Here is a 23,811-nt window from a genome sequence, read left to right on the forward strand (position 1 = left end):
ATGGAACTCATGGAGCTTGTCGAGAACGAGCCTACCGCTCGCCCTTTCCAGTGCGACTGGCAGTCATGCAACAAGGTATGCTTGCCTGCTCGGACGCTCTCGGCCGCTGGGTCCGCGACGTTCCGCTGGGGACCATGCCACTGACATGTTGACTCGGCAGAGCTTCAACCGCAAGTCTGACTTGCAACGACACTACCGCATTCACACCAACGAGCGCCCGTATTCGTGTGCGACACCCGGCTGCGGCAAGTCCTTCATCCAGCGAAGCGCCCTGACCGTCCACATCCGCACCCACACGGGGGAGAAGCCTCACCAATGCCAACACATTGGATGCGGCAAGAGGTTCTCCGACGTGAGTGGCCCTCCTCTCCTTCTCCAAGTGGCCCGCAACTGACATGTACCAGTCTTCGAGTCTGGCGAGGCATCGACGAATTCACACGGGTAAACGCCCGTACAAGTGCGCCCACGACGGCTGTCTCAAGAGGTATGGCACGCCTGTCAAGTCACAACGAACCAAGCGTAGAACGAGATGCTGACCACTTGGATAGCTTTTGCCGCAAGACGACCATGGTCAAACATCAGAGGCGTTCCCACCAGCGTGGTATGCACTCGAACGAACTGCTCGATGACTGCACCTCCGACTCGGAGAGCGGCGAGTCCCCTTCCACTCCCCGACACTCGGCCATGCACTGGCCTGCCATGCCTGTGAACCACTCCGGCATGCCTCAGGGGCACGCCATGCACCGAGCAGCGTCCTTTGCCGACTTCGGCCAACAGATGAGCTACCCCATGCCGCAGCAAGCTCCGCAGCCTACCCACCAGCACCAACAGCTGCAGCCGCCGCAGCAGCACCAGTACGGCCACCGCCATAGCCTGTCATCCAACAACGCCCAGGTCTTTCACAGCATGCCCGTCGAGGAGCAGACCCCTCAGCAGCACCCTGGTGCGCACATGCTGCACAGGACGGCGAGCATGCCGCAGCACTCGTACTATGTGACGGAGCAGAGCAACCCTGGTGTGGCGACGATGAACACGAACCCCATGCCCGCACAGTACCAAGTGCCCCGGCAACCGGTGGAGAGGCTGCCCATTGAAATCCCTTACTCGGCACCTCACCAGGCCATGCAGAGCAGCCCGAGCAACTTCTCGGCTGGTTCTGGTCGGAGCCCGTCGGCTCAGGAAGGCTTCTACACGCACCAGCCCACTCAGACGGCGACTTACGCCCTCCACGCCGCATCACCCGTCGAGCACGCACAACAGCATGCCCCGCAACACCAGCCCCAGCCGCAGATGGTTCCCTATGCCCAGCAGGTATCGACACAGGTACCTGCCCCTCAAGCCCAGGCGCCTCAACCCGTGCAGCAGCAGGTCCAGCAGATGTCCCAGCACTACCCCTCACCGTCGCCTCAGCCCCAGGCCGTGGCCGAGGACTACTGGAACGGTGCGGCCTACCAAGCGCCGGTCGAGGTCGCCACCATTGGCTCGCTGCCCACCTTTGGCTCTGGCACCTATGATATCTGGGGTCCCAAGATCGAGTTCGAGGACCCGTCGATGCAGCTGCCTAGTGCCCGCATCGAAAACATGTGAAGAACACCCAAGGTTGACGAAGCAAAATGGGAATAAACAAGACAACGACAAAAAGAAAACAAACGAGCAAATACCTGCACGACCCTCCCTACCAGCATCGCCCCATAGAGCGACGCTCAACATCTTGCCTTTCCTCGCAGGTCATTCCGCCCTCTCACACCAATGGCCTTGATGTGTACCAATAACTACACGCCGTTACGCTCTCCTGCTTTGTCTCCTTTCTCTTTCTTTGAATTTCTCCAGTTGCAGGCGCTGTATACCTGAAAAGGGAGATACCACACGGGTTCCACAGGACCGAGTTGTCGACAGACCAGAGCGGCCGTCGCACAGCCATGGCCATGACGGCCTATGTTTTTGATTGACCTTTTTTTTTCCCGGGCAGTTTGTGAAGAGAAGAAGAAAAAAGACACGAAGTGGTCGACATTGACCAGTCTGCATCTCGTGCTGGCGTCGTCCCATTTTTGCTTTGAGGCAAAAGATGTGGTGAGGAGAGTAGGGGACACGCGTCCGCCGTCCTCCCTCCCCTTTCCCTCCTTGGAGTGATCGAAAGCCGCGAGGCTTACTCGGCACCCCCCGTTTCCTATGATCTCTCTTTCCCTTTTCATTTCCCTTTTGTCCATCGATACCTCTAATACCGCATCTGCTCTTGGGAAACACGGTGGGCGGACCTTCTGATTTTTTTTTGCGCTGAAATTTTTCTGTTTGGATATCCTTGAGGATTCGGGCCATATTTGTATGTTTCCCCTTTCTTTTATCGTGTACATGATTTGATGGGGCGAGCTGGTGTGCTGCCTCTCTTTTAATGGCTGAGCTGTTGTTACTGTTGTCGAATTCGAGGAGAAGTGCGAAGAGGAAGCGAACGGGATGCCCACGATGCAACGAGACTCAACGGAAGCATGCTCGCAAGAGCGCAGGAGACTTGAGGGGGCTTAGCGGAGCGGCTGAATCGGGTGATTCCTCGCTCCTCTTTCCCCCCCCTTTTCCCTCATGACGTGCGGAGATTTGACGGCCCCATTACGAACGACTGGAAAGAGGCGGAGGGTGCATTGTTAATACGGGCAGAAGGCGGCAGCGGGGAGAAAAGGACATGCGTTGGTGACAGCGGCATGCCAATCTGTACTTGTAGTGATCCCTCCCGCGAGGGAGAGGTGGGCGAGAAGTCTAGTAGCTGCGCAATCGATCGAGGGGACCTGGGATCTATGTGTTCAATGGAAAGCAAACAAATCAAGTCAAAAGAAATGAATATCAAAGAGAGGCAGCAGAGAGTGACCCGCGAGTCCAAGTCGCTTGCGCCGCCGTCGTGCCTCTGTATATGAGGCTGTGATCGTTGGGACAGGCCGTGAGGGCCTGCCACTTCCGTTTGCTGTGCAGCCGCGATGGCGATGGCGATGCAAGGAAGGTAGCAGAGGTGCCTACCTAGGTACCTAGGTAGTTATAGAAACGCGGGCCCTCGCACGCGGCCATGGTAGCCTTGCGAGGCGGGTGGTCTTTGTCGGCAGGCGAACATGCAGATGCAAGGGGCAGGCGGACGAAATGACGGGCAGCGTGTGAGAGGGGAGGTTTCCTGTTGGGTTTCCTGTTGGGTTTCCTGTTGGCGACGCCCTCTGGTCGATTGAAGATGGTTCGGCAGGACGGCGAGCCGATGCAGGTTGGTAGTGCCTGGGCGAGAGGAGCGGGGACCTGCGCGAGGGAGGCGTTGCGTTGGTGAGAGGGGGAGGGAGATGATGGTGAGCATGTATTTGTAGGGCCGTCGTTCGGTGACGGGACATGAGGCTATCTCGGGTGTATTGGCGGGTGTTTGTGAAGGTGGGAAGAAGAGGGTGTCATCGTGTGGGTGATACCGTGGGTCCATCAGGCTGCACCTGCCTCGCCCCCATTCACCAGCACCCAACATGTGAAAGAACCGGCAGCCGTGGTGCTGGTGAATGGGGGCGAGGCAGGTGCAGCCTGATGGGCAAATTGATGGGTAGGTGAATGACAGTAGGCAATCACGGTGGAAAGAGGAACGCGCGGGGGCGGATGAGCAGGGCTGTGAGGGTTTATGTGAGTGACGATGGGGTCTCGCTCGGCGCGTAGACGTGTCAGAATATCCAATCTCTCGCCCGCTCGCTCTCATTAGCAGAGGCGGCAGGCACGGCGCTTCGAGTTCACTCTTGGATGCATGCGGCGTGCGAGGCGGGAGGCGGGAGGCGGGAGGCGACGTTGGGACGACAGTAGTGTGGGTGTGTGTCATTGGCTGTAATTCTGGTGCTTCGATTCGCCCGCCGCCACCCATTGTGGCCAGTCAGACAGACAGACAGACAGACAGCCAGTCAGCCGGTCAGACAGTACCTAGGTAGGTAGGTAGGTACCTAGGTATGGAGGTACGGAGAGTGAATGGGCCGCTCGGGTCAACATCGGCCCTCGACCGTAGGAGCGGGTCCTTCTTGCCGAATGTTGAACACCAACACAGAACAGACAAGGCGCTAGGCTAGCGCAAGGCGTCCATGCGTCGTCGACTTGCCATCACGTCAGGTCTTTTGACTCAACCACATTGTGGCCTCTTTCCGCACAATCACCATGCCGGCTCTCCGGTGAACTTATGCGTCCGCCCGCATCAACACGACTTTGGTAACAGTATACCACAGGAGCATCCTGCACTTCAACAGCACGGGAAAAGAAGAAATTTGTCCGACCGCTTCTCCGACCACACACACACCCGCCTTCCGCCTGGCCTTCCCTCGCTCTCACCATGGCGATCCGGCCGACGGCCGTCTTCGCCCTGAGCGCCGCCAGCCTCGCGCTGCGTCGCCCGCTCGCGCATCCGACCTCCATGCGATCCCTCCTCAAACTCACGACGACACCGAATGCCACGACGAGAGCCCTGGGGCCCACGACGAGAGCCCTCGGCCTGCTCCAGACCCGGTCCTTCGGCACCAACGGCGTCTCACGAAACCTTCTGGCCGCCAGGGAAGCGGCGGCCAACCGGAACCCCAGCAGCGCCACCGCGCAGAATGCATTCTATCAGCTCCTCCTCAAGGCCAACATGCCCGCCATCGTCATCGAGCGCCACAACTCGGGACGCTTCGCCAACAATGATGCGACAAACGCCGCCTACCATCAGGCCCTGGCCCTGCAGAACCAGTCGGCCATCGGAGCCCACAGCGTCGCCTCCCTCGGCGCGCACGGAGCCCACGCCAACACGCCCGGGACCGGCCTGAGCGACGCGCAGCTGCAGGCTGTGGGCCAGGCTCTCGCCGCCCGTTCCCAGGGCTCCAATGTGGCCGTCGCCAGCCAGCCCGCCGGTGGTGCTGCTGCCGGTGGTGCGGGTACCGGTGCCGCCGTCGGCACGCGTGACGGCCCCCTCTACGTCATCGTCGACGAGTCTCTTGGCGGCATGTTCTTCCGCTGGACCAAATTCATCCTCTGGTTCGTCTTCTTCGCCTACCTCAGCATGGTCGCCGTCACCTTTATCGCCGAGGGCTTCAACATGTTCAAGCGGCCCGGCGACAAGGCCAACAATAGCGAGGTCAGGGCCGAGAACCAGACGACCAAGTTTGCCGACGTTCACGGCGCCACCGAGGCCAAGGATGAGCTCCAGGAGCTCGTCGATTTCCTGCGCAACCCCGACAAGTTCTCCACCCTCGGCGGCAAGCTGCCCAAGGGCATCCTCCTCGTCGGCCCCCCCGGCACGGGCAAGACGCTCCTCGCGCGTGCGGTCGCCGGCGAGGCCGGTGTGCCCTTCTTCTACATGTCTGGCAGCGAGTTTGACGAGGTCTACGTCGGCGTCGGTGCCAAGCGCGTCCGCGATCTCTTCACCTCGGCGAAGAGCAAGTCGCCTGCCATCATCTTCATCGACGAGCTCGACGCCATTGGCGGCAAGCGCAACGCCAGGGACGCCTCCTACGTCAAGCAGACGCTCAACCAGCTGCTGACCGAGCTCGACGGCTTCGAACAGAACAGTGGCGTCATCATCATCGCCGCGACCAACTTCCCCGAGGCCCTCGACAAGGCCCTGACCCGACCCGGCCGCTTCGATCGCCACGTCACCGTCTCGCTGCCCGACGTCCGCGGTCGCATCGACATTCTGAAGCACCATGCCAAGAAGATCAAGGCCGCCCCCGAGATCAACTTTGAGGCCATCGCCGCCAGCACCTCGGGCCTGTCCGGTGCCGAGCTCGAGAACATTGTCAACCAGGCCGCCGTCCGCGCCAGCAGGCTCAAGGAGACGGCCGTCACGATGCGTGACTTTGAGTGGGCCAAGGACAAGGTCATCATGGGCGCCGAGCGCAAGACGGTCATTGGCGAGAAGGAGAAGGAGATGACGGCGTACCACGAGGCCGGCCACGCCCTCGTCGGCTACTTCAACGCCCAGGGCCCCAACAAGCTGTACAAGGTGACCATTCTGCCGCGCGGCCAGAGTCTCGGCCACACGGCCTACCTGCCGGAGATGGACAAGTACTCGTACACGCACAGTGATCTCAAGGCCATCATCGAGACGTCGCTCGGCGGCAAGCTCGCCGAGGAGATTGTCTACGGCAGCGACAAGGTGACGACGGGCGTCTCATCGGTACGTGAGCCCGGGAAGCAAAAGGGGTCGTGGCGACACACACACGCACGCAGACAGCGCTAACAAGAGGGGATAGGACCTGCAAAACGCAACCAACATTGCCTTCCAGATGGTGGCCAAGTACGGCATGTCAGACAAGCTCGGCTCCGTCGAGTACAACGGCCGGTACCGCGAGTTGAGTTCGGAGACACGTGCGCTCATCGAGCAGGAGGTGCAGCGCTTCATCTCGGAGGGCCAGGAGAATGTACGTGCGCTCCTGACATCGAAGCGCAAGGAACTGGATCTCCTGGCCAAGGCACTTGTCGAGTACGAGACGCTCGACCTCAAGGAGGTCGAGAAGGTCATCCGTGGCGACAAGCTGACGGACCGCACGCCCTCGCCCAAGGGCCCGATGGTCGTCCCGGCGAGCGACCCTCTCGTGGCGCCACCAGCACTGGGGCCCGAGGAGGGGCCCTCGGGACCGGCGCCGCCGGCGCCGCCACCGACAGCATGAGCGCGAAGCGTGATGCCTCGTTTTTTTTGGTGTCTGGTGGCCCAACCGTCAGAGCCCGGCAGAAAAGGAGAAAGGGCAAGCCGTGGGCTCGGATCCGGACCGAATCTCGAGCATAGAGCGGGGGTTGGTTATCCTCAGGTCTGGATGTAGAAGCAAAAGTTGGGAAAGCGTTCGACATGGGCGTTATTCGACGGGCAGCTCGGTCAACTCCATTCGTCCAGCATGCCGTCGCAGTCGTAGAGCTTTCGCCAAGCCAGGCTGACAGCGAGGACATCTCAACTTGGAGTCGTTGTGGAAGACGTGGGAGGAGATAGCGAGGGCTCTGGTCGGCACATGACAAGTCGGCCGAGTGTATTTGTGTTCCTATATTTTTTCGTTTGTACTCGTACCCAAGCATTGAGCCAAGGCGGTTTCACCCATTCTTTTGCCTTCTGCCTACGGTGCCTTCTAACTACAGTATATATTGACTGTGATGGCATAGTACCCGAGCGCAACGAACGTGGATGATGGCTCTTCGGCTTCTGGTGGTTAGGGGGTACAGTACTTCACCCTGAGGGGTCGCCGAATACCAGCGCACTCGATAGCGACCCTTGCCGGCATGACGTCTGCGATGATGGCACGAGAGGACACACGCAGGACACGAACCGAACCGAAGGAGGGTAAGGAAAGGCTCAAAACTTCATGACTTCAGGGCATGGGCAAGCCTGACGCAGACACCAATGACTCAGACCCCCAGAACGCGAGCCCGCGCTACAACCATGCTCATCTGTCTCAAGGGGTCAACAGCCTTCGAGTGTCCAGCACGGCGAATGCTGCTTGCTCGAGGTATTACCCTTACCCACCGCGATGGCGATTGCGGTATGAGCCCGGCATCGAGAATTCAAAAACCGCACACACGTGCCGGCAGCATGTACGGCTGGCGCGCGCGGCTCTTGTTCTACCCGCCCCGGCATCTTTCGCCCATCGTTGTGGTATACTCGGCTGTGAGCCGTGCTTGCCAAGGTTCAATGCATAGCATGCATAGTAGGCCTGACAAAGCTCTTTCAGGTCCGCTTCAACAGTGCGTCCCTCGCAGCGTTAGGTCGTTTGTTTGCAGACGGCCCTGCCCGTGCCAAGTATGGATGGAGGCAAGGTGGGCTGCACAGAAAGCACAGAAATCACCGACCTGCCAGGAAACCTCTGTTTTGCGACCAGGAATCACCATCGTACAACCCGAATCGGGAGAATCCAAAGACACCATTCAATTTCTTGTTGACTGGAGCTTCAGCCTGCTGAATCTCAAGGAACCAGCGTCACCTTTCCAAAGGTCACGACAGGGTGAAGATGGAGGACTGTGAGGAGATTGTGAACTCTCGTGCAGCCCTCATAAAAGGGTCGCAACCCAACACAGATCCCCACCACGGAATAACGCATACAACTAACGTCGATCCACTGGAATCAATTAAGTCCCGCGGTACTCTGTCAGCATCACATCGTCGAGAGATCGCCGAGCTTGCGTTGAATGCTGACAATGGCGAACACGTGCGTCTGCAAGGTCTTCTGGTATAAGTAGGTGTACGATCAGGTCGCTTCGATATCGCCTCGTTCTACCAGTCAGCTCCTACGACAAACCAGTCTCTCTCTCTTTCTCTCTGTATCTTGCACATCATATCACTTTACGCTCCATCATGTCTTTCAACCGAATTGCCGTCCACGGTCACCGCGGGCTGTTCAGTGCTACGATCGTCGCAGCGCTCATTGCCTCTGGCGCACCCGTCACGGTCTTGTATCGTCCCGGCTCAGAATGTTCCAGCATCCCGGCAGGTGTACGTACGATCGAGGTGGATCCCCTCGACGAGGATGCTCTGGCCGCGGCCCTGCAGGACATTGACGTTGTGATGTACGTGGCAAAGAGTCCGACGTTCACGGGAGGGAAACGTTTGCTAAGAGGCCACTAGTTCTCTCGTAGGGGACAAGGGCGTCAGCAACGAGTTTGGCTTTGTGAAGGCTATCCCTCGGACCAAGGTCAAGCTGTTCGTGCCGTCCGACCTAGGTCTTCGCTATGGCGCCGAAGGGATGAAGATTCCTCTCCTCAGGATGAAAGAGGACGTCCAGGAGCGCGCCAGACAGGCGGGCATCCCTCTGACGGTCATCCTCATCGCAGATTTTGCCGAGTTCACCCTCGGGTCCATGTGAGCACACGACGGGGGCTTCGTTTGCGTCCTTGACGTTCTCGCTGACATGATGGGAACCCTGTAGCGTCATGGGGATCGACATCAAAGGCAACAGGCTTCTCTACACTGGCAACGCGGCCAGGGAAAAGGCCGGCATGTGGTGAGTGGCAGCTCCGAGCTTTCTGTCCTTGGGAGGTCCCTCTCGCGAACATGGGCTGATCAACGTCTTGCCTGTAGCACGGCGGACTACGTGGCCGCCGCATACGTCTCTCTCTTCACCACCGGCCCCGTGTCGGACGTCAGCAACCGAGCCATCGGTCTCGTCGAGCTCGCGCCCACAGGCGAAGAGATTGCGGCGGCGCTCGAGAAGAAGCACGGCAAGGCGCCCGTGATTTTCAACCAACCCGTCGAAAAGGCCGTGGCGGACTTCAACGCGCACCTCGCCTCGCCGTCTGAGCTCTCCTACATCGCCCCGGCCTGGTTCTACCGGAAGCTGTGGGGCACGGGCGAGTTGACGAGCATGCTGGGCAGCGACGTTTATGATGTGCCTGGGTACCGGAAGGCCACCCTGGATGAGCTTGTTGTGGAAGGCAAGGTCAAGCCGTATCGGGACCTGTCCAGGTTTCAGCATTATTTTGAAGAGGCCATGTTCCGTTGACCTCTGCTGGTTTCGGTCCTCATTTCACGTCGAATGCGGTCGCGCTGCCTGTGTTCAAGGCAGAGAAACGTGTAGGGCATATGGGTCTGTGTCCGTGTGCAAGAGATATAGAGAACACCGAGGTAGCCTTGCGACATGCAGCCTAACAGTCGTCTCTGTATACCTCAAATACCGTGAGGCTCGGTCGGTAGCCTGCCTCTGCATGCTCCGAACCCCTCCCTCGCCCGAACGTGTTGCCCTCGATTCCGGTAATAGCCTCTTTGCCTCAACCTGTCCCTTCGAATGGAGAACCACAATTCAACTGGGCAGGCAGGCTATCTGGCTTTCCGAATCTGGAACTGTTCAAAAGACCACCACCGGGTTCTCCATCATGAGTGGTGTTTGTAAGGAGGCATGCAGGTGCCTGGTAAGGAGGCACGCACGGATAGCGTGTTCAGAGTACAGGAACCTGATCAGCAGGCGTAGTGGAAATCAACTTGTTCCTTGACACTTCCGTAGCCAACAGTCGGTATTTCCATAGAGCAAGACATGGGCGAAGCTGGATGCCGTCCCGCACGGTTATCTGACGGATCGAAGTCGAACTTGGTCTCCAATGAGGAGGTCGTGTGGGGGTACAGTGCCTCTCTCGCTAACAACCCTATAATCGCCCTGTAGCCACCCTATCTCAGTGGTTCTATCTGTATACCTAGGTAGGTAACTTGGTAACTTGGTATACGTGTGGGCCTTGCCTGATGGCTGTCATTGGACACTTTGCTTTCTGCCACGGACGTTTCGTAGGGTAGCAGGCCAATTCGTGCTCTTGCTTTCAGGGATCATGCCCCTCTTCCCAACGTCGATGGCGTATGATGTACCACGTAGGCGGGGTAGCTGGTGGTGTTTGGAAAGCACGGCATGTGTATTGGGGCTTTCGTGATGAACGACGACAGACTTGCTTCCAGATTCAACTCTACCTCACTGACCGACCATATCCAGCTGATAGACCACCCAGCTGCGAACCGAGTCACCTAGTTGTTGCCACACCACTGCCATCACCCATCACCCATCACCCATCACCCATCGTCTCATCACCTCACCATGGTCAAGGTCCTCCTCACAGGTTCGACAGCGCCCCTCAAGACCCCCAGGCAACCTTGCCAGACCAACCACCGCTGACGAGACTCCCAGGCGGCTCCGGCTTCATCGGCGGCCACGTCCTCGAGCAGCTCATCGAGCAAGGTCATGATGCTGTCGTGACGGTGCGCTCCGAGGACAAGGCGCAGAAGATCCGCGACGACCACAAAGACCTGGCCGCGGGACGCCTGACGGTCGCCATTGTGCCGGACATTGCCCGCGAGGATGCGTTTGACGAGGTCGTCAAGACGCCGGGGCTCGAGGCTGTGCTGCACACGGCGTCGCCATTCCACTTTAACTTTAGTCCGTCTGCCCTCTCCTCCTCCTCGGAAGCCCCTCTGCTTGCCCCCCCCCCCTTTCTCCTTGACGCGCGCCCTCTGCTGACGCGGCAACAGCCGACCCGAAGAAGGACCTCGTCGACCCGGCCGTCATCGGCACGACGGCCATCCTCCAAGCCCTCCACCGCTCGGCCCCCGGCGTCAAGCGCGTCGTCATCACGTCCTCGTTCGCCTCCATCATCGACGAGGCCCGCGTCACGGACCCGACCAAGATCTTCACCGAGCGCGACTGGAACCCCGTCACCGAAGCCGACATAACGCAGTCGAAAGCGACCGCCTACCGCGCCTCCAAGAAACTCGCCGAGCGCGCGGCCTGGGACTTTGTCGCCGCCGCCGCGCCCGCCTTTGACCTCGTCACCATCTGCCCGCCGCTCGTCCTCGGCCCCGTCGGCGCCCACCTCGCGCGCCTCGACGCCATCAACACGTCCAACGAGCGCCTCGTCCAGCTGCTGCGCGGGGACTGGAAGACCCGCGTCGCCGACACGGGCGCCGCCGTGCTGTGGGTCGACGTCCGCGACTGCGCCGCCGCCCACCTGCGCGCGCTCGAGACCCCCGCCGCCGCCGGCCGCCGCCTCTTCACGACGGCCGGCTGGTTCTCCAACCGCGAGATCGCGACGGTCGTGCGGGAGAACTTCCCCGAGCTCGCCGACAGGCTGCCCGGCCCCGACGTCGAGGGCGGCGAGTTCCCGCCCAAGGACAAGGTGTACGGCTACGACAACGCGGCGACGAACGAGGTTCTGGGCATCCAGTGGATCGGGCTCGAGAAGAGCATCGTCGACTCGGTGAAGCAGCTGCAGAGCCTGCCTGCGTGGAAGACGCTGTAGATGCGCTGCGTGGTAGATGAGCGGTACGACAATGGAGTCGTGATAGTGGGCATGCATAATACTGCGGCATGCATAGCACTGCACCTTCCATTTCTCTTTCTTGAGGGCCTTTCGAGGGCCAAATTATGTACGGACCCCTGACATGTCTAAACATCCTCACCATCGCTGCCACCGCCTCGTTCCTCTGGTATAAATCACTGCCGCTTTTGATCACCTCCCTAATCCACCGTGCCCGTTCCAGTCATCAGTCGTCATTCACGTGCTGCGCCCACACGCTACCTCCGGTTGGCGTCGATCAGCTGGTCCATGAGCTCGCCGTTCTTCTGCTCGTGCTGCAGCTGCTCGGCCGTCTTCTCCTCAGGCTTGTCGCCGGCCTCGATCTCGGCCGCCTTCTCCTCGTAGTTCTCTACCTTCATGTCGTTGAGGCCGAGGTCCTCCATCTCCTCCTCGGTGCGCTCGTACATCTCGCGCGTGATCTGGGGGTCGGTCGCCGGCGGGTCGACGAGCGACTGCACGTAGCTGCTCGCCAGCGGGTCGGACAGGATGACGGTGAAGGGCTTCTCGCCGCGGATGGCGACGTCGAGGCCGTCGAAAAAGGCCGTCCACTTTTCCTTCTCGTCCGGCACGGCCGAGTCGCCGCCGCCGCTGTTGCCGTTGGCCTGGAAGATCTGGTTGTGGAGATCGTTGCGAACCTGCGTCAGGAGGCCCTCGATGGTCGTGAAGCGGCCGCCGAGCGTGCCGGGGTTGACCGAGAGGCCGAGCTCGGGGCACTCGAGGGCGCAGCTCTCCGACTTGAGAATGTCGCGCGCCAGATCCGTCGTGTCGCGGACGGCAATGGTGATCTTCTCGCCCTGTTCGGGAATCTCGCCGCCCGTCTTGACGTCGTTGGAGCGGTAGCCGCAGGCATCGCATACGGTGGACATGAGGACAACCTGCTTGAAGTGAGGAATGTCCACCATCTTCATGTGCGTCGTGCAGGGCTGCATGCAGCCAGGGCAGCTGGCGGGGAAGCTGTAGACCTCGTTGGGGATGATGTTGCCGTCGGCATCGAGCGCGGGGTTGGGGTCGAGCATGGTGGCGTCGGCGTTGGCATTGTTGGTGCTCTCGCCGGAGAGGCCGAGGGCCTCGTTCTGCTCGGCCGTTCGGAGGAACTCGTGCTTCTCCCACTTGCCGACGCCATCCTTGAGGTCGGGGGTGATGAAGGAGTTGCCAGCGGGGTCGTCGACGGTTACACGGAAGGGGAAGGAGGAGCCGGCGAGCATGGCGCGGCCCTTCGCGATGACCTCGCCCACCTTTTCGGCGACGTCTGGTGCCTGCTGCTTGCGGGCTTCCTGGCCAAACTCGAGATCGTCAATGACGGTCGACAGCAGGCCTTCAACGTTGGTGAGCTGTCCCTTGCCGGACGGGACCTCGAGGTCGAGCTCGGTGAACTTGACGGTGGCCGTATCCGACTTGACGACCTGGCGGGCAAAGTCGGCCATGTCGGTCAGGCGCAGCTCGTAGTATGTGCCCTTGGGCTGGACAGTGCCGGCAGGCTGGACCTCGTTGTTCTGGAGGCCGCAGTGTTCGCAGGCAAAGGACATGATGATGACTTCGCGGAAGTAGGGGATCGATGTGAGGAGCATGCGGGTGACGCCCTGGGAGAATGTGTCAGTCACTACCTTTCATTGTCGGAAGCAAGCGGAAGGGGAGGCCGCAGAGGGGTTGCTCACATTTTCGTGGCAGTTCATGCAGAGAGACTCAATCTCCTCGACCAGCTTGTGCTCCTCCTCGCTGCTGTTGTCGACTTGCTGGCCGATGTTCTGAAAGAACTCGTTGGGAGTGACCTTGCTGTCGGGGGCGGCCATGGTTGCGATTTTTGCGTGGGACAAGAATATGTGAGGGTTTGCGATTCAAACGATACCAGAAAACAGCCGTTAGAGGAAAGAAAAATGGGAATACTCTAGTGGTGGCCCAAGGTGACTGCGTCTTGTTCAAGGTATTCAGAAGTGATGATAAATGGCGGGGGTCTTATCGCAAATCAGCGGCGCGCGCGACTTGGGCGAACTGATTTTTCTGGAGGGGCAACAGAACCCCTCCATTGCCTGTGACTGTGACGCAGGGCCGCATTCTTTCTGGTGGGTTGGTGTGGGGCGTGCTGGCTCTGTCAGTCAGCGCCGCCCGGGGGGGGGTTGGGGGGGCTTCGAGAAGATTCGAGTCCAAGTACTGCTCCACGTTCGATGGGTGTCGAGGTACCTCGTCATCATCTCTTCATGGAAAAGTCGGCCAGGCTGAGACTGCGCGACCCTTTGGCGTTCTTGTTCTGGTCCAGCAGTGCCTGCAGGCCTGCCTTGCGACTCTTGGCCCTTTTCTTGCTGCTGGCGTTGGCCGACGACGATGTCGGCGTCGGTGTCGAGGCCTTGCTGCTTGCCGTGGACGCACTGCCACCATTCTTCACTGCACCAGTCTTCACTGCACCAGCCTTCACAGCACCGGTAGCCTCATGAGCCTGCGTCTCAGTTGCCGCCCACGTCTTCTGTTGTCTGAGCTGTTTCCTGCTCCTGTTGGCCGATGGGGGCGGCTCCAGCTTGATGACCGTCTTCTCCATGCAGTGGCCACACTGCAGGACCTTTCTCAATCCTGTAACCTTGGTGTTACGCTTCCTGTCTGCCTTGTTGCCGGACCCATGACGTTTGGGGTTCGTTCTGTCCGTCTCCATCTTGACACTGCTGCCCATGCCGGGGATCATGATGAGTCCACAGGCGGCGCAGGCACGCTGGCGTTGGACGTCGGTCTGCTGGAGGCCTTCACTGAGGGAGAGCTCGTGGCTGCGGCTCATGAGCCATGCTGACGTCTCGGGTGCCGTCGCGCGTAGGAGGTGGGCGGCGTCGCTGAGAAAGGTCATGTGCTCCGTCATGGGCACTCTGTCCCTTGTCGGGAGTGCTCTCGAGGATGGTGCTTCCATCGCAGGGCCTTTGATGCCGGGATGGTTTGCCGTCCGAAAGGGGCGGAAGCGCTCTGTGAGGCCGGAAAGGTTCTTGAAGCAGAAGGGTCTTGAGGCAGGCGGTCGAGCTTGAGCAAGGACCACTCGCTGACCCCCTGCCGCTCACGCCAGCCAGCTGCCACTGCTCAATTGACTAGGTACCTAACCTAGGTAGGTACCTACCTACCTACCTACCTACCTAGGTACCTGTGTACCTTACCTCGCATCCAACCCCACCACGGCCACGGCCACGGCCACCCCACCGACAAACCTCATGCAGAGCCTCCAGCTCCCATGGCCTGCCTTGACGACGAACACAGGGCTGGTCACTGAGGCCCATGAACGACCCGTCGCGGTTTGATCCCCTCCAATGTCGATGAGGGACGCGAAGGGTGATCCCAAAAAGATCAGACCCCCCAAACCGAAGCCTGCAAACCCCATCACCGTCGCCATCCAGCAATGGCTGGCGACTCTACCACCCGCGTCGGCGGCGGCACTCGACGGTCTTGACGCCGAGGGTCTGCTCTTGTCAGCACCCAAGCGTTTCACCATCTATGAACCCATGGTGCTCCTCCCCAGCGGGAGCTTCGACAGCCCATCATGGCAGGCTCTCCTCTCCCATTCTGCACTGGGCCCGGCGCACGTCAACGATCTGTGGCACGCCCTGCTGCGGGAACTCTCCAAGAAGCAAAAAGCCCCTCTGACGCACCTGGCGGCCAATCAAGGCATCCCGCCGCTCGTCGCGTCCGACGCGCCAGGCGACCCCAGCAGCGACAACATTCTCAGGTCGCCAAGCGGGCTGCGGATGCTGTACGGCGACTTTGGCCCCGCGACGTCGCCCAGCGGCCTGCCCTCGCACGACGACTTTGCGCGGGCGTTCTGGGTTTCGACCAAGCAGAACGGCATCTGGCAGACGTGGGCCCCACGCTGGACCATGTTCAGCAGGGGCAACGTCAAGGAAAAGGCCCGCCTCCTCGCCTTTCACGACGAGACCGCCACGGCGGCTTTTCCCCACCGCGCCTCCGTCTCGCTTCCTTCGGGCACGGGCTCGACGGCAGCGGCGCCGTGGGCCGTCGACATGTACGCGGGCATCGGCTACTTCACCTTTTCGTACGCCCGGCTCGGCATGCGCGTCCTCTGCTGGGAGCTCAACCCCTGGAGCGTCGAGGCGCTGCGGCGCGGCGCCGTGGCCAACGGCTGGGGCGACGTGCACGTGGCGCGCGGCCACGACCTGCTGCGACCGACGCGGGAGCTCGTGCCGGCGGGGGCGAGGATCGTCGTGTTCCTCGAGGACAACGGCGAGGCGGCGCGGCGGATCGCGGCGTGGCGGTCGCGAGACGCCCTCGACGTGCTGCACATCAACTGCGGGCTGCTGCCGACGAGCGAGGCGACGTGGCGGCCGTGCTGGGAGATTGTGGCGCGGGGCGCGGCGCCGGCGAGCTGGCTGCACCTGCACGACAATGTCGCCACGGGGGCCATTGAGGCACGGCGCGCCGACATACAGAGCCGGTTCGACGGCTGGGTGCGGGACGAGGGGGGCGCCGCGGGCGAGGGCGTCACGGCGCGCGAGGCGCGGGTCGAGCACGTGGAGCTCGTCAAGACGTACGCGCCCGACGTGTGGCACTGCGTCTTTGATGTGTGTATTCTTACAAAACGTACATGAGTACACTTGGTCGTCGCTCGTCCTCTCTGTTCCTGCCGTCCTTCGTCTGCCGTCCTTCGTCTGCCGTCCTTCGTCTGCCGTCCTTCGTCTGCCGTCACGTCTACCTCCGAAATTTGGAGGGAATGTTGGCCTCGACAATGGCCATCTTGTTGAGCCTCTCTATCCTCTCGGCCTCGTCCTCCATGTCGTCGTGCTTCTTAAAGTGCTCAATGTCTTCGGGGTGGGTGAGGTCCTCGAGCTTTGTGTTTTCGTCGTGGTATCTACGGGGGTCAGCAAGGCAAGAGCAAGCGAGGAGCCAAGGCGAAAGACAATCATCAACCGAAAAAAAGGGAAAAGAGGAAAAGAAGAAAAGAGAAAAAAAAAACATACTTCTCCCAGTGGTGAATCTCATACTCGTACTCGGCGTCGCCGTGGTGGCCGGGCCCCGTGCCGAGGTCGGGCAGCGTCTTGCCGGCGTCGATGAAGGCGTCCCACTCGGCCCTCGTGACGGTGCCGTCGGCGTCGGCGTCGAGCAGGGCGAGCAGCCGGCGGGTGACGTCGTCGCGCTCGGCCGGGGCGAGGCGGCTGTTGGACTCGTCCATGAGGCCGTAGGTGCGCTGCATCTCGTCGACGTGCCAGAGGCCGTCGCCGTTGTAGTCGTGCAGGGCGAAGAAGGAGGCGGCGTCCCAGGCGTTCATGTGGTGCTCCTCGGCCATGTGGCGCGTCATCCAGTCGGCGTCGGCGGCGACGAGGGGCGCCTGGCGCGCGTGGTCGCCGTGGGCGAGGGCCGTGCCGGCGAGGGCCGTGGCTGCTGCGGCGGCGGCGGCGAGGCGGAGGTGGTGCTGCATCGTGGGCGGCGATGGCAGAGATGGCCGAGAGGAGGAGGGGCGCGGGCAGAAGAGAGGAGGAGGGCGCGGACAGAAGAGGGGAGGGAGAGACACGGCAGACAACAGAAGGAAAACGTGGCAGGGCTGAGGAGAGGGTGCCTTGGCGCAGGGGATTCGGGAGACACGATGGTTGGCGTTGTTTGGAGCTCGGACGGAATGTGCTGCGAGGCATCGCGAATGCAGGATACGCACTTCCCATTTCAGGGGCGCGTTGGCGTGCATTAGGGGCGTCAGGGGCAGGCGCCAGGGGCTGTGCATCGGCATTGGTAGGCGCCGACGTCCGTGTTTGTGCTGTGACCATTGACCTGCCTGACCTGCCTGACTGACGTGAGGCAGCTGTCCCGCGCTCTCCAGCGCTCTCAGCATCGTGCGTCCCATTGCTGCAGACCATGTGGCCCGGCCTGGACTGGCATGATCTGATCATTGCCCAGAGCTCAAATTGGCTTGGTTTTTTTTTTTAAAAAGAAAATTATTTGCTCTGCTACCCACAACAATACTAGTTGTATCCCGAGGTTTCGATGTACCATACTGAAGGAAGCCAACCATTGCTGCAGACAGTTGACCTGACAGACCATGGGGTCCGCTTTGGCTGACCTTGCGCCAATCGAGAACAGAAATCGGCATCAGTGCCCCCCCGACATTCGGCAGCCAGCGAACTCGATGCCCCGACAGGCGTGGTCGATCAAGCCATGGGTCCAGCCAGGTCAACTCCAGACCCAATAGTCGGGTCAGGTCAGGTCAGGCATGTCAGGCAGGTCAATGGTCACCCAGCACAAACCCAACGGAGCTCACCTCTCTGCCGAGGCGTGCCGGGTCCATCGTGTCAAGTCAGGCCAGCGGGTCCATGATCAGGTCACAAGCTACCTACCTACCTACCTAGGTAGGGTAAGGTATCTTGCCCAAGGCGCCTGTGGTCGAAGCTTGTAGCAGCGGTCAGTACCTCGTACCTACCGCGCGCCGAGCTAGGTACCCAGGCAGGCAGCCGTGCACTGTCACGTACTTCGATGCCTGGGTAGGTACCTAGGTATCGAAGGTAGCGTCCCTGCCATGCACCAAGATCCAAGCTCCCTAGTAACCTCAGCCTCGACAACCTCGACAAAACACCACAACCACCACAACCACCACAACCACCACAACCACAAGCCCGCCATCAGCACACACGCCCGCCATCAGCACACACGCCCCGCCATCGAGCACAGCACACAATGAGCCGCTCCATAGAGCAGGCGCTGCTCCAGCTCATGCCGACCCACGCCACCGACCTGCCGCCCCCCCTCGTCGAACTCGCCAGCGCCCTCCTCGCCCAGTCCCGCCACAGAGCCAGCACCCTCAAGGCCGAGGAGGAGGTCGCCCGCCTCCACGCCTGCTGCCACATCGCCTGCGACCGCCTCAAGATCACCCTCGACCTGCCGCCCATCCACTCGCGCCCGCCCATCCCGCCGCGCATCTACCAGCGCCTCTACGCCCACCTCGACAACATCCTGCCGCACAACGTCACGGCCCGCACGCCAGCCAAGAACAGGCACGCCACGCCGCGCCCACGCCACGCCCACGCCGACACGACGACGACGACGACGGCCTCGGGCCGCCCGCTGCCGTCGAGGACGACGCCCAGCAAAGAGACGACCCTCGCGCCCTTCCGCGCCGCCGCCGCCGCCACCCCTACCAAATCCACAGGCAGGGCCGTCCCGCCCGTCGACACGGCGGCCCTGCACCCGTGGATCCGCCCGACGATCCGCTTCCTCTGCCGCGCCTCGGGCCACCCCCGCCTCGCGCCGACGCTGCTCGCCGGCATGGAGCGCGCCGTCGCGCCGGGCGGCCGCCGCACGCGCGACCCCTGGGTCCTCGCCAACCTGACGGGCCTCGTCGCCGCCTTTTACTTCTTCGTCGTCCAGCAGCTGCGCGTGCTGCGCACCGGCGAGCCCATCACCGAGGCGAACTACCTGCCCGTGCGCGCCGAGGTCCTGGCCCTGCTGACGCGGGCGCGGCAGGAGCTCGTCGTCGGCGGCGGCCGGGGCCTCGACGAGGACGACGACGCCTGGGCCGGCTGGCAGGCGCTGCGGCGGCGCGACTTTATCGCCGTCACGGACGAGGTCACGCGCCGGGCATTTTTGCAGGAGGATTGGTACGTCGGCATCCGCGACCTCTATGCCAGCGGCGCCTTCGACGAGGCGCAGGCAGACGACGCCGACACGCACGAGGCCGGCGGCGAGGAAGACGCCGCGCGGCTCACGAAGATGACGATACGCCGCGCCGACACCATGTTCCAGGACAGGTACGAGTACCTCAGCGAGGGCAGACGCCTCGACTACCGCCTGTGGAAGGAGGGCGTCCTGCAACGGATCGAGCGGGCGGAGGGCACGGCACAGGATGGCATGGACGTAGACTGATGACGATAAATAAAGACTAAAAATAGACGATAAATAAAGACTAAAAAAAGACTATAAATAAAGACTTCAAAAGAAAGACTTTAAGATGAAGACTTTAAAATAAAGACTTTAAAATAAAGACTTTAAAATAAAGACTTTAAAATAAAGACTTTAAAATGAAGACTTTTAAATAAAGACTTTTAAATAAAGACTTTTAAATAAAGACTTTTAAATAAAGACTTTTAAATAAAGACTTTTAAATAAAGACTCTAAAATAAAGACTACAACAAAGACTTTAAAACAAAGACTTTTAAATAAAGACTTTTAAATAAAGACTTTTAAATAAAGACTCTAAAATAAAGACTACAACAAAGACTTTAAAACAAAGACTTTACAATAAAGACTAAAAAAAATAGTTTACAAGAACAAATCACCCAATGCGACCCGGCACGTAGGGGTGGCCCGCACTGAGCCCGCCGTCGACGGCCCACGCCTGGCCGTTGACGTAGCTGCTCTCGTCGCTGCCGAGGAAGAGCGCGACGCGGGCAATCTCGTCGGCATGGCCGCCGCGCTTGAGCGGGTTCAGCTGGCCGATGCGCTTCTCGGTGCCCCGCGCGCGGGCCGCCTCGTACACGTCGGCCGTCATGCCCGTCTCGATGAGGCCCGGGCAGATGGCGTTGACGCGGACGCCGGTGCCGGCGAGCTGGTAGGCCGTCGTCTGCGCCAGCGAGATGACGGCGGCCTTGGCGGCCGAGTAGGGCGTCGTGCCGGCGTTGGAGCGGATGCCGGCGACCGAGGCCGTGCCGATGATGGAGCCGCCGGCCGTGGGCTTGGCCGACGACGTCAGCTGCATCGCCGGCGCGGCGTGCTTGGCGGCGAGGAAGACGCTGGGACCCGTTAGCGTGGGAGCACGCATGCGCCCGCGGCGAGTGACCCTCCGAGCCCGAGAACGGCTTGGGCGAGTCCCCTCGTGGCGAGCGGCTCTCGACGACGTGAACAGTACCTCAGCACGTTGGTGCGCATGTTCTGCATAAAGTCCGTCTCGGTGACGTCGGTGAACAGGGCCATGGGCCCGACGATGCCGGCGTTGGCGAAGAAGACGTCGAGGCGGCCGTAGGTCGCGACGGCGTGCGCGACGACGTCCCGGACGGCCTGCTCCTCGGCGGCGTCGAAGCGGCGCACGTGGACCTCGACGGCCGGGTGGACGGCGTGGATCTCGGCGGCGTGGGCGTCGAGGTGGGTGCCGTCAAAGTCGCAGAGGTAGAGGGCGCGCGCGCCGTTCTCGGCAAACTGGTGGGCGGCGGCGCGGCCGATGCCGAGGGGCGAGTTGGTGCCCGTGATGATGACGACCTTGCCGGCGACGCGCGGCGCCGCCGAGGGGCCGGCCACCTTGGTGATGGCGGGCAGCGACGTCGTCGAGGTCGAGGTCGAGGCGCCGCCGGGGGCCAGCTGGTGGCCCAGCGCCGCGATTCTGTCTTTGGCGGAGGGGGACATGGTGGTGGTGGCGGCGGCGGCGGTGGGGGGGGAAGGCAGTGGTGATAGGGAGAAGAGCAGCTGTGCTTGACAGTGCTGGAAATGTTCGAGCTTACATGTCGTCTGCGATGGGGGGGGTTCGGTTTCGGATGTGGCATCGATGGAGGGAGGGGGTTGGATCGAGCAGTGGGCGAGCCGAGGCTCCTGGGGATCGACGTGGGTGAGCTGGGGCAAAAGCTGGGGTCCGGCCGGTGCAGCCACGAATGAGCCACGGAGCACGCCTGAGCCACGGAGCACGCCTGAGCCTCGGAGCACGCCTGAGCCACGGAGCACGCCTGAGCCACGGAGCCACACGTCTCCTCTCACGGTCATCTCCAGCACGTTCACGTCCATGCTATTCGTAGGTACCGACCTTAACGTACCTAGGTACCGTACCTACCTTACCTGCTTTACCTAGGTAGGCATCAGAGCAATGCAACAGACCACGGTTGCCTGTTGTTCGCACGGCAAGCACCCCCGATCGGGCCTGCACTCGAGCGTCGAGGTCCGTCCAGTCGGCGTGGAACCGTTCAGCACGGAACATCACCATCTCGGCCTCTCACAAGCCCTGAGGGAGACCGCAATCGGATAGAAACATGGCAACATTCACGTCAGAGATGACTGCACAACCTCGTGGGCAAGCTGCATATCGAGAAGGAGGCTGAAGTCATCGCCGAGCTGTCACATTGAGCCCTTCGACGATCAACCTTGCACATGAACCCCAGTCCTTGGCGGCACGGCCTCGTCGGCCTCGTCGGCATCGTCACACCCTGCGGCCTTCTCCCCTGACGCTGGGGACGCACATGCCCGAGGGGGGCGCTACTGGTGTATGGCCATCACACGGTATCGATGACGGCCTTGGGCTTTCAATGGAAACTCTGGCTCCTTGGCGACGGACAGGCGATCAATGGGACACTCTGGCTCCTCGACGACGGACAGCATGTCGAACAGCGTGCTCAGCTCGGACGTCCCAGCATTCGAGGCAAGCCTAGGAGGAATTGGCACTGAATGGCACCTTCGCAGACTCAGCCGAGGCATGGCAGGCCTGAGATCAGATGATGGCGCCATAATTCAGCCTCGAGGGCGACAGCGACGACATGCTGTCGGTGACAGGTGGAGACTAAACACGTGTGCTCGAACAGGAGACTGTCAGTCAAGCATTGGCGTGCCTGGTTGAGCTGTAATTCCCGTCATATTTGGCTTCTGGGATCGGTGCATTGATTTTTAGCCCTCTCCGTAGGTGCCGACGCGACTGCAGGGCTTACCGCACTGCATCTTGGTAGGTCCGCTGATTCCGGGATGCACTTGGTGCGTCTGGAGAGGCCTGACGAAGAGCTTGGGAACTGGAACGCAGTGCGACGACCTCAACCGTCAGACGGTGAAATACGATACTGCAAATTGAGGAGCGGACAGCTTGCGCTCTACAAGACACTCTCGAATCAGATCATCCGCAAGATATCCTACACCGAACCAGGGGGGTTCCAACGTCTGCCTTATGGATACTAGGAGAGAGCTCTGCTCTGCGTCCTTATTTAAGATCCTTCAAAGCCTCGTTTCTCTTCAAAAAGTTCACCCACGCCGTCGCTTCGTCGAGAAAAGGAAGAGGCGCAGTCTCAGACATCGGCGGGGCAAACACCCAAGGACTCCCCGGCGGGTTCTGTCTGAAAGACTTGATGAGGGAGTCCATGTATATCCCCGGAAGGAAGAAGGTAGCCAATTTGCCGACTCGTCTAGCGTATTCCTCAACCTCGGCCTTGCCGTCAGACTGATAGACGCGGGCGAGGATGCCCTGCGTCGCCAGAGGTCCTATCGTATTAGCAACCCTTTTTGCCACCCTCAGCGCCAGTGGCTCCGATGACGGGTGTTGCAAGTACCGATGCCGATGCCCCCACATCGACCGAGCGCCGTCCGAGCCCCTGGCCGGCCGCCGTTTGCCTGGACGTACTCATTGGTAGGGAGGTGTGCCGTAAAGAACAGCTGCAGAATTTCGTAGCAATAGCGGAAACGGCGGGTAGAAGTCTACCTACCAGACGGTCCTTCAGGCTTTACGGCGAGCTTTTGTGCACCCGTGGCTGCGTTGTGCAAGCTCAGCCACTACCCAAACCCGGCGCGGCGCAGTCTCGGCCCGGGCGGGGGGGGAGGCAGCGAGGCAAGAGCTGTCGTCACAAAGCAAGAGCTGCACTTTGTGTTTCCCTTTGCCACTGCAGCTGAGGCATCAACTATCGATCGTCAACCCAGGATCATGATCAAGCTGCAGCATACAGCTGGCAATCTTGCCAAGGAACTCCCTAGGCTGCCCGTGCTTCCGCATTATCACTAGGCACTCGAAAGTCACCCAGAGCCCAGAGCCCAGGTCCAGCGGCTGGTTCGAGTCGCACAAGGACCTTGTGGTCGCTCGCGTACTGCACAAAGCCATTGGATGCAACCACCACCAACACCCTGGCCCCCTCATCCCTCTCGACCGGCTCTTTGCAAGCCCTCCCTGGGTCGGGGCGCGGGCTTGTCCCACGATGAGCACGAACAGGAACACGGTCGTGGTGGCCGACCCCGTACGCTGCCAGTAGCCCAGCCAGCCAGCGGCGCCGTGCTTCTCAGGTCTCCGAACGGCTGGTTCTCGATACTGTCTTTCCCCCGGTCATCGTGGTCACATCAAGTTTGCGCGAAAAAGGGCCGCTCGTGTCGCCCTGGTCGCCCCGGCCGCTCGTATCTGGATGTGCGTTTGTCGTG

At 61.0% G+C, this 23,811-nt stretch overlaps 11 protein-coding genes across 11 annotated transcripts; 6 read left to right on the forward strand and 5 right to left on the reverse strand.

The window, feature by feature from the left end:
* On the forward strand, window positions 1-1,587 carry D7B24_003595 (uncharacterized protein; the record flags this gene model as incomplete). The annotated part of the gene is made up of 4 exons (XM_028637782.1): window positions 1-75; window positions 161-352; window positions 405-484; window positions 549-1,587. The coding sequence occupies 4 exons, from the start codon at window positions 1-3 to the stop codon at window positions 1,585-1,587; spliced, it is 1,386 nt and encodes a 461-aa protein (XP_028497201.1).
* Window positions 1,588-4,318: 2,731 nt separating this feature from the next.
* Window positions 4,319-6,629, forward strand: D7B24_003596 (uncharacterized protein; the record flags this gene model as incomplete). Its single annotated transcript, XM_028637783.1, has 2 exons — window positions 4,319-6,136; window positions 6,213-6,629. 2 exons carry the CDS (start codon window positions 4,319-4,321, stop codon window positions 6,627-6,629), a joined length of 2,235 nt encoding a protein of 744 aa, XP_028497202.1.
* Window positions 6,630-8,296: 1,667 nt separating this feature from the next.
* Window positions 8,297-9,440, forward strand: D7B24_003597 (uncharacterized protein; the record flags this gene model as incomplete). Its single annotated transcript, XM_028637784.1, has 4 exons — window positions 8,297-8,508; window positions 8,567-8,800; window positions 8,868-8,942; window positions 9,020-9,440. 4 exons carry the CDS (start codon window positions 8,297-8,299, stop codon window positions 9,438-9,440), a joined length of 942 nt encoding a protein of 313 aa, XP_028497203.1.
* A 1,074-nt stretch (window positions 9,441-10,514) lies between these two features.
* GRE2 (methylglyoxal reductase (NADPH-dependent) gre2) lies at window positions 10,515-11,712 on the forward strand (the record flags this gene model as incomplete). Its single annotated transcript, XM_028637785.1, has 3 exons — window positions 10,515-10,536; window positions 10,605-10,853; window positions 10,946-11,712. 3 exons carry the CDS (start codon window positions 10,515-10,517, stop codon window positions 11,710-11,712), a joined length of 1,038 nt encoding a protein of 345 aa, XP_028497204.1.
* Window positions 11,713-11,987: 275 nt separating this feature from the next.
* On the reverse strand, window positions 11,988-13,559 carry ZPR1 (nucleolar zinc-finger protein; the record flags this gene model as incomplete). The annotated part of the gene is made up of 2 exons (XM_028637786.1): window positions 11,988-13,349; window positions 13,425-13,559. 2 exons carry the CDS (start codon window positions 13,557-13,559, stop codon window positions 11,988-11,990), a joined length of 1,497 nt encoding a protein of 498 aa, XP_028497205.1.
* Window positions 13,560-13,954: 395 nt separating this feature from the next.
* Window positions 13,955-14,656, reverse strand: D7B24_003600 (uncharacterized protein; the record flags this gene model as incomplete). The annotated part of the gene is made up of 1 exon (XM_028637787.1): window positions 13,955-14,656. The coding sequence occupies one exon, from the start codon at window positions 14,654-14,656 to the stop codon at window positions 13,955-13,957; it is 702 nt and encodes a 233-aa protein (XP_028497206.1).
* Window positions 14,657-15,044: 388 nt separating this feature from the next.
* On the forward strand, window positions 15,045-16,337 carry TRMT12 (tRNA wybutosine-synthesizing protein 2; the record flags this gene model as incomplete). Its single annotated transcript, XM_028637788.1, has 1 exon — window positions 15,045-16,337. The coding sequence occupies one exon, from the start codon at window positions 15,045-15,047 to the stop codon at window positions 16,335-16,337; it is 1,293 nt and encodes a 430-aa protein (XP_028497207.1).
* A 100-nt stretch (window positions 16,338-16,437) lies between these two features.
* D7B24_003602 (uncharacterized protein) lies at window positions 16,438-17,164 on the reverse strand (the record flags this gene model as incomplete). The annotated part of the gene is made up of 2 exons (XM_028637789.1): window positions 16,438-16,597; window positions 16,707-17,164. 2 exons carry the CDS (start codon window positions 17,162-17,164, stop codon window positions 16,438-16,440), a joined length of 618 nt encoding a protein of 205 aa, XP_028497208.1.
* A 1,244-nt stretch (window positions 17,165-18,408) lies between these two features.
* D7B24_003603 (uncharacterized protein) lies at window positions 18,409-19,593 on the forward strand (the record flags this gene model as incomplete). The annotated part of the gene is made up of 1 exon (XM_028637790.1): window positions 18,409-19,593. One exon carries the CDS (start codon window positions 18,409-18,411, stop codon window positions 19,591-19,593), a length of 1,185 nt encoding a protein of 394 aa, XP_028497209.1.
* A 409-nt stretch (window positions 19,594-20,002) lies between these two features.
* D7B24_003604 (uncharacterized protein) lies at window positions 20,003-21,066 on the reverse strand (the record flags this gene model as incomplete). Its single annotated transcript, XM_028637791.1, has 2 exons — window positions 20,003-20,459; window positions 20,576-21,066. 2 exons carry the CDS (start codon window positions 21,064-21,066, stop codon window positions 20,003-20,005), a joined length of 948 nt encoding a protein of 315 aa, XP_028497210.1.
* Window positions 21,067-22,612: 1,546 nt separating this feature from the next.
* On the reverse strand, window positions 22,613-23,033 carry D7B24_003605 (uncharacterized protein; the record flags this gene model as incomplete). Its single annotated transcript, XM_028637792.1, has 2 exons — window positions 22,613-22,890; window positions 23,030-23,033. 2 exons carry the CDS (start codon window positions 23,031-23,033, stop codon window positions 22,613-22,615), a joined length of 282 nt encoding a protein of 93 aa, XP_028497211.1.
* Between the last annotated feature and the right edge of the window lie 778 nt (window positions 23,034-23,811).

The sequence above is a fragment of the Verticillium nonalfalfae genome (assembly GCF_003724135.2).
Source record: "Verticillium nonalfalfae strain VnAa140/NRRL 66861 chromosome Unknown scaffold_20, whole genome shotgun sequence".
In the NCBI taxonomy this organism is placed as follows: Eukaryota; Fungi; Ascomycota; class Sordariomycetes; order Glomerellales; family Plectosphaerellaceae; genus Verticillium; species Verticillium nonalfalfae.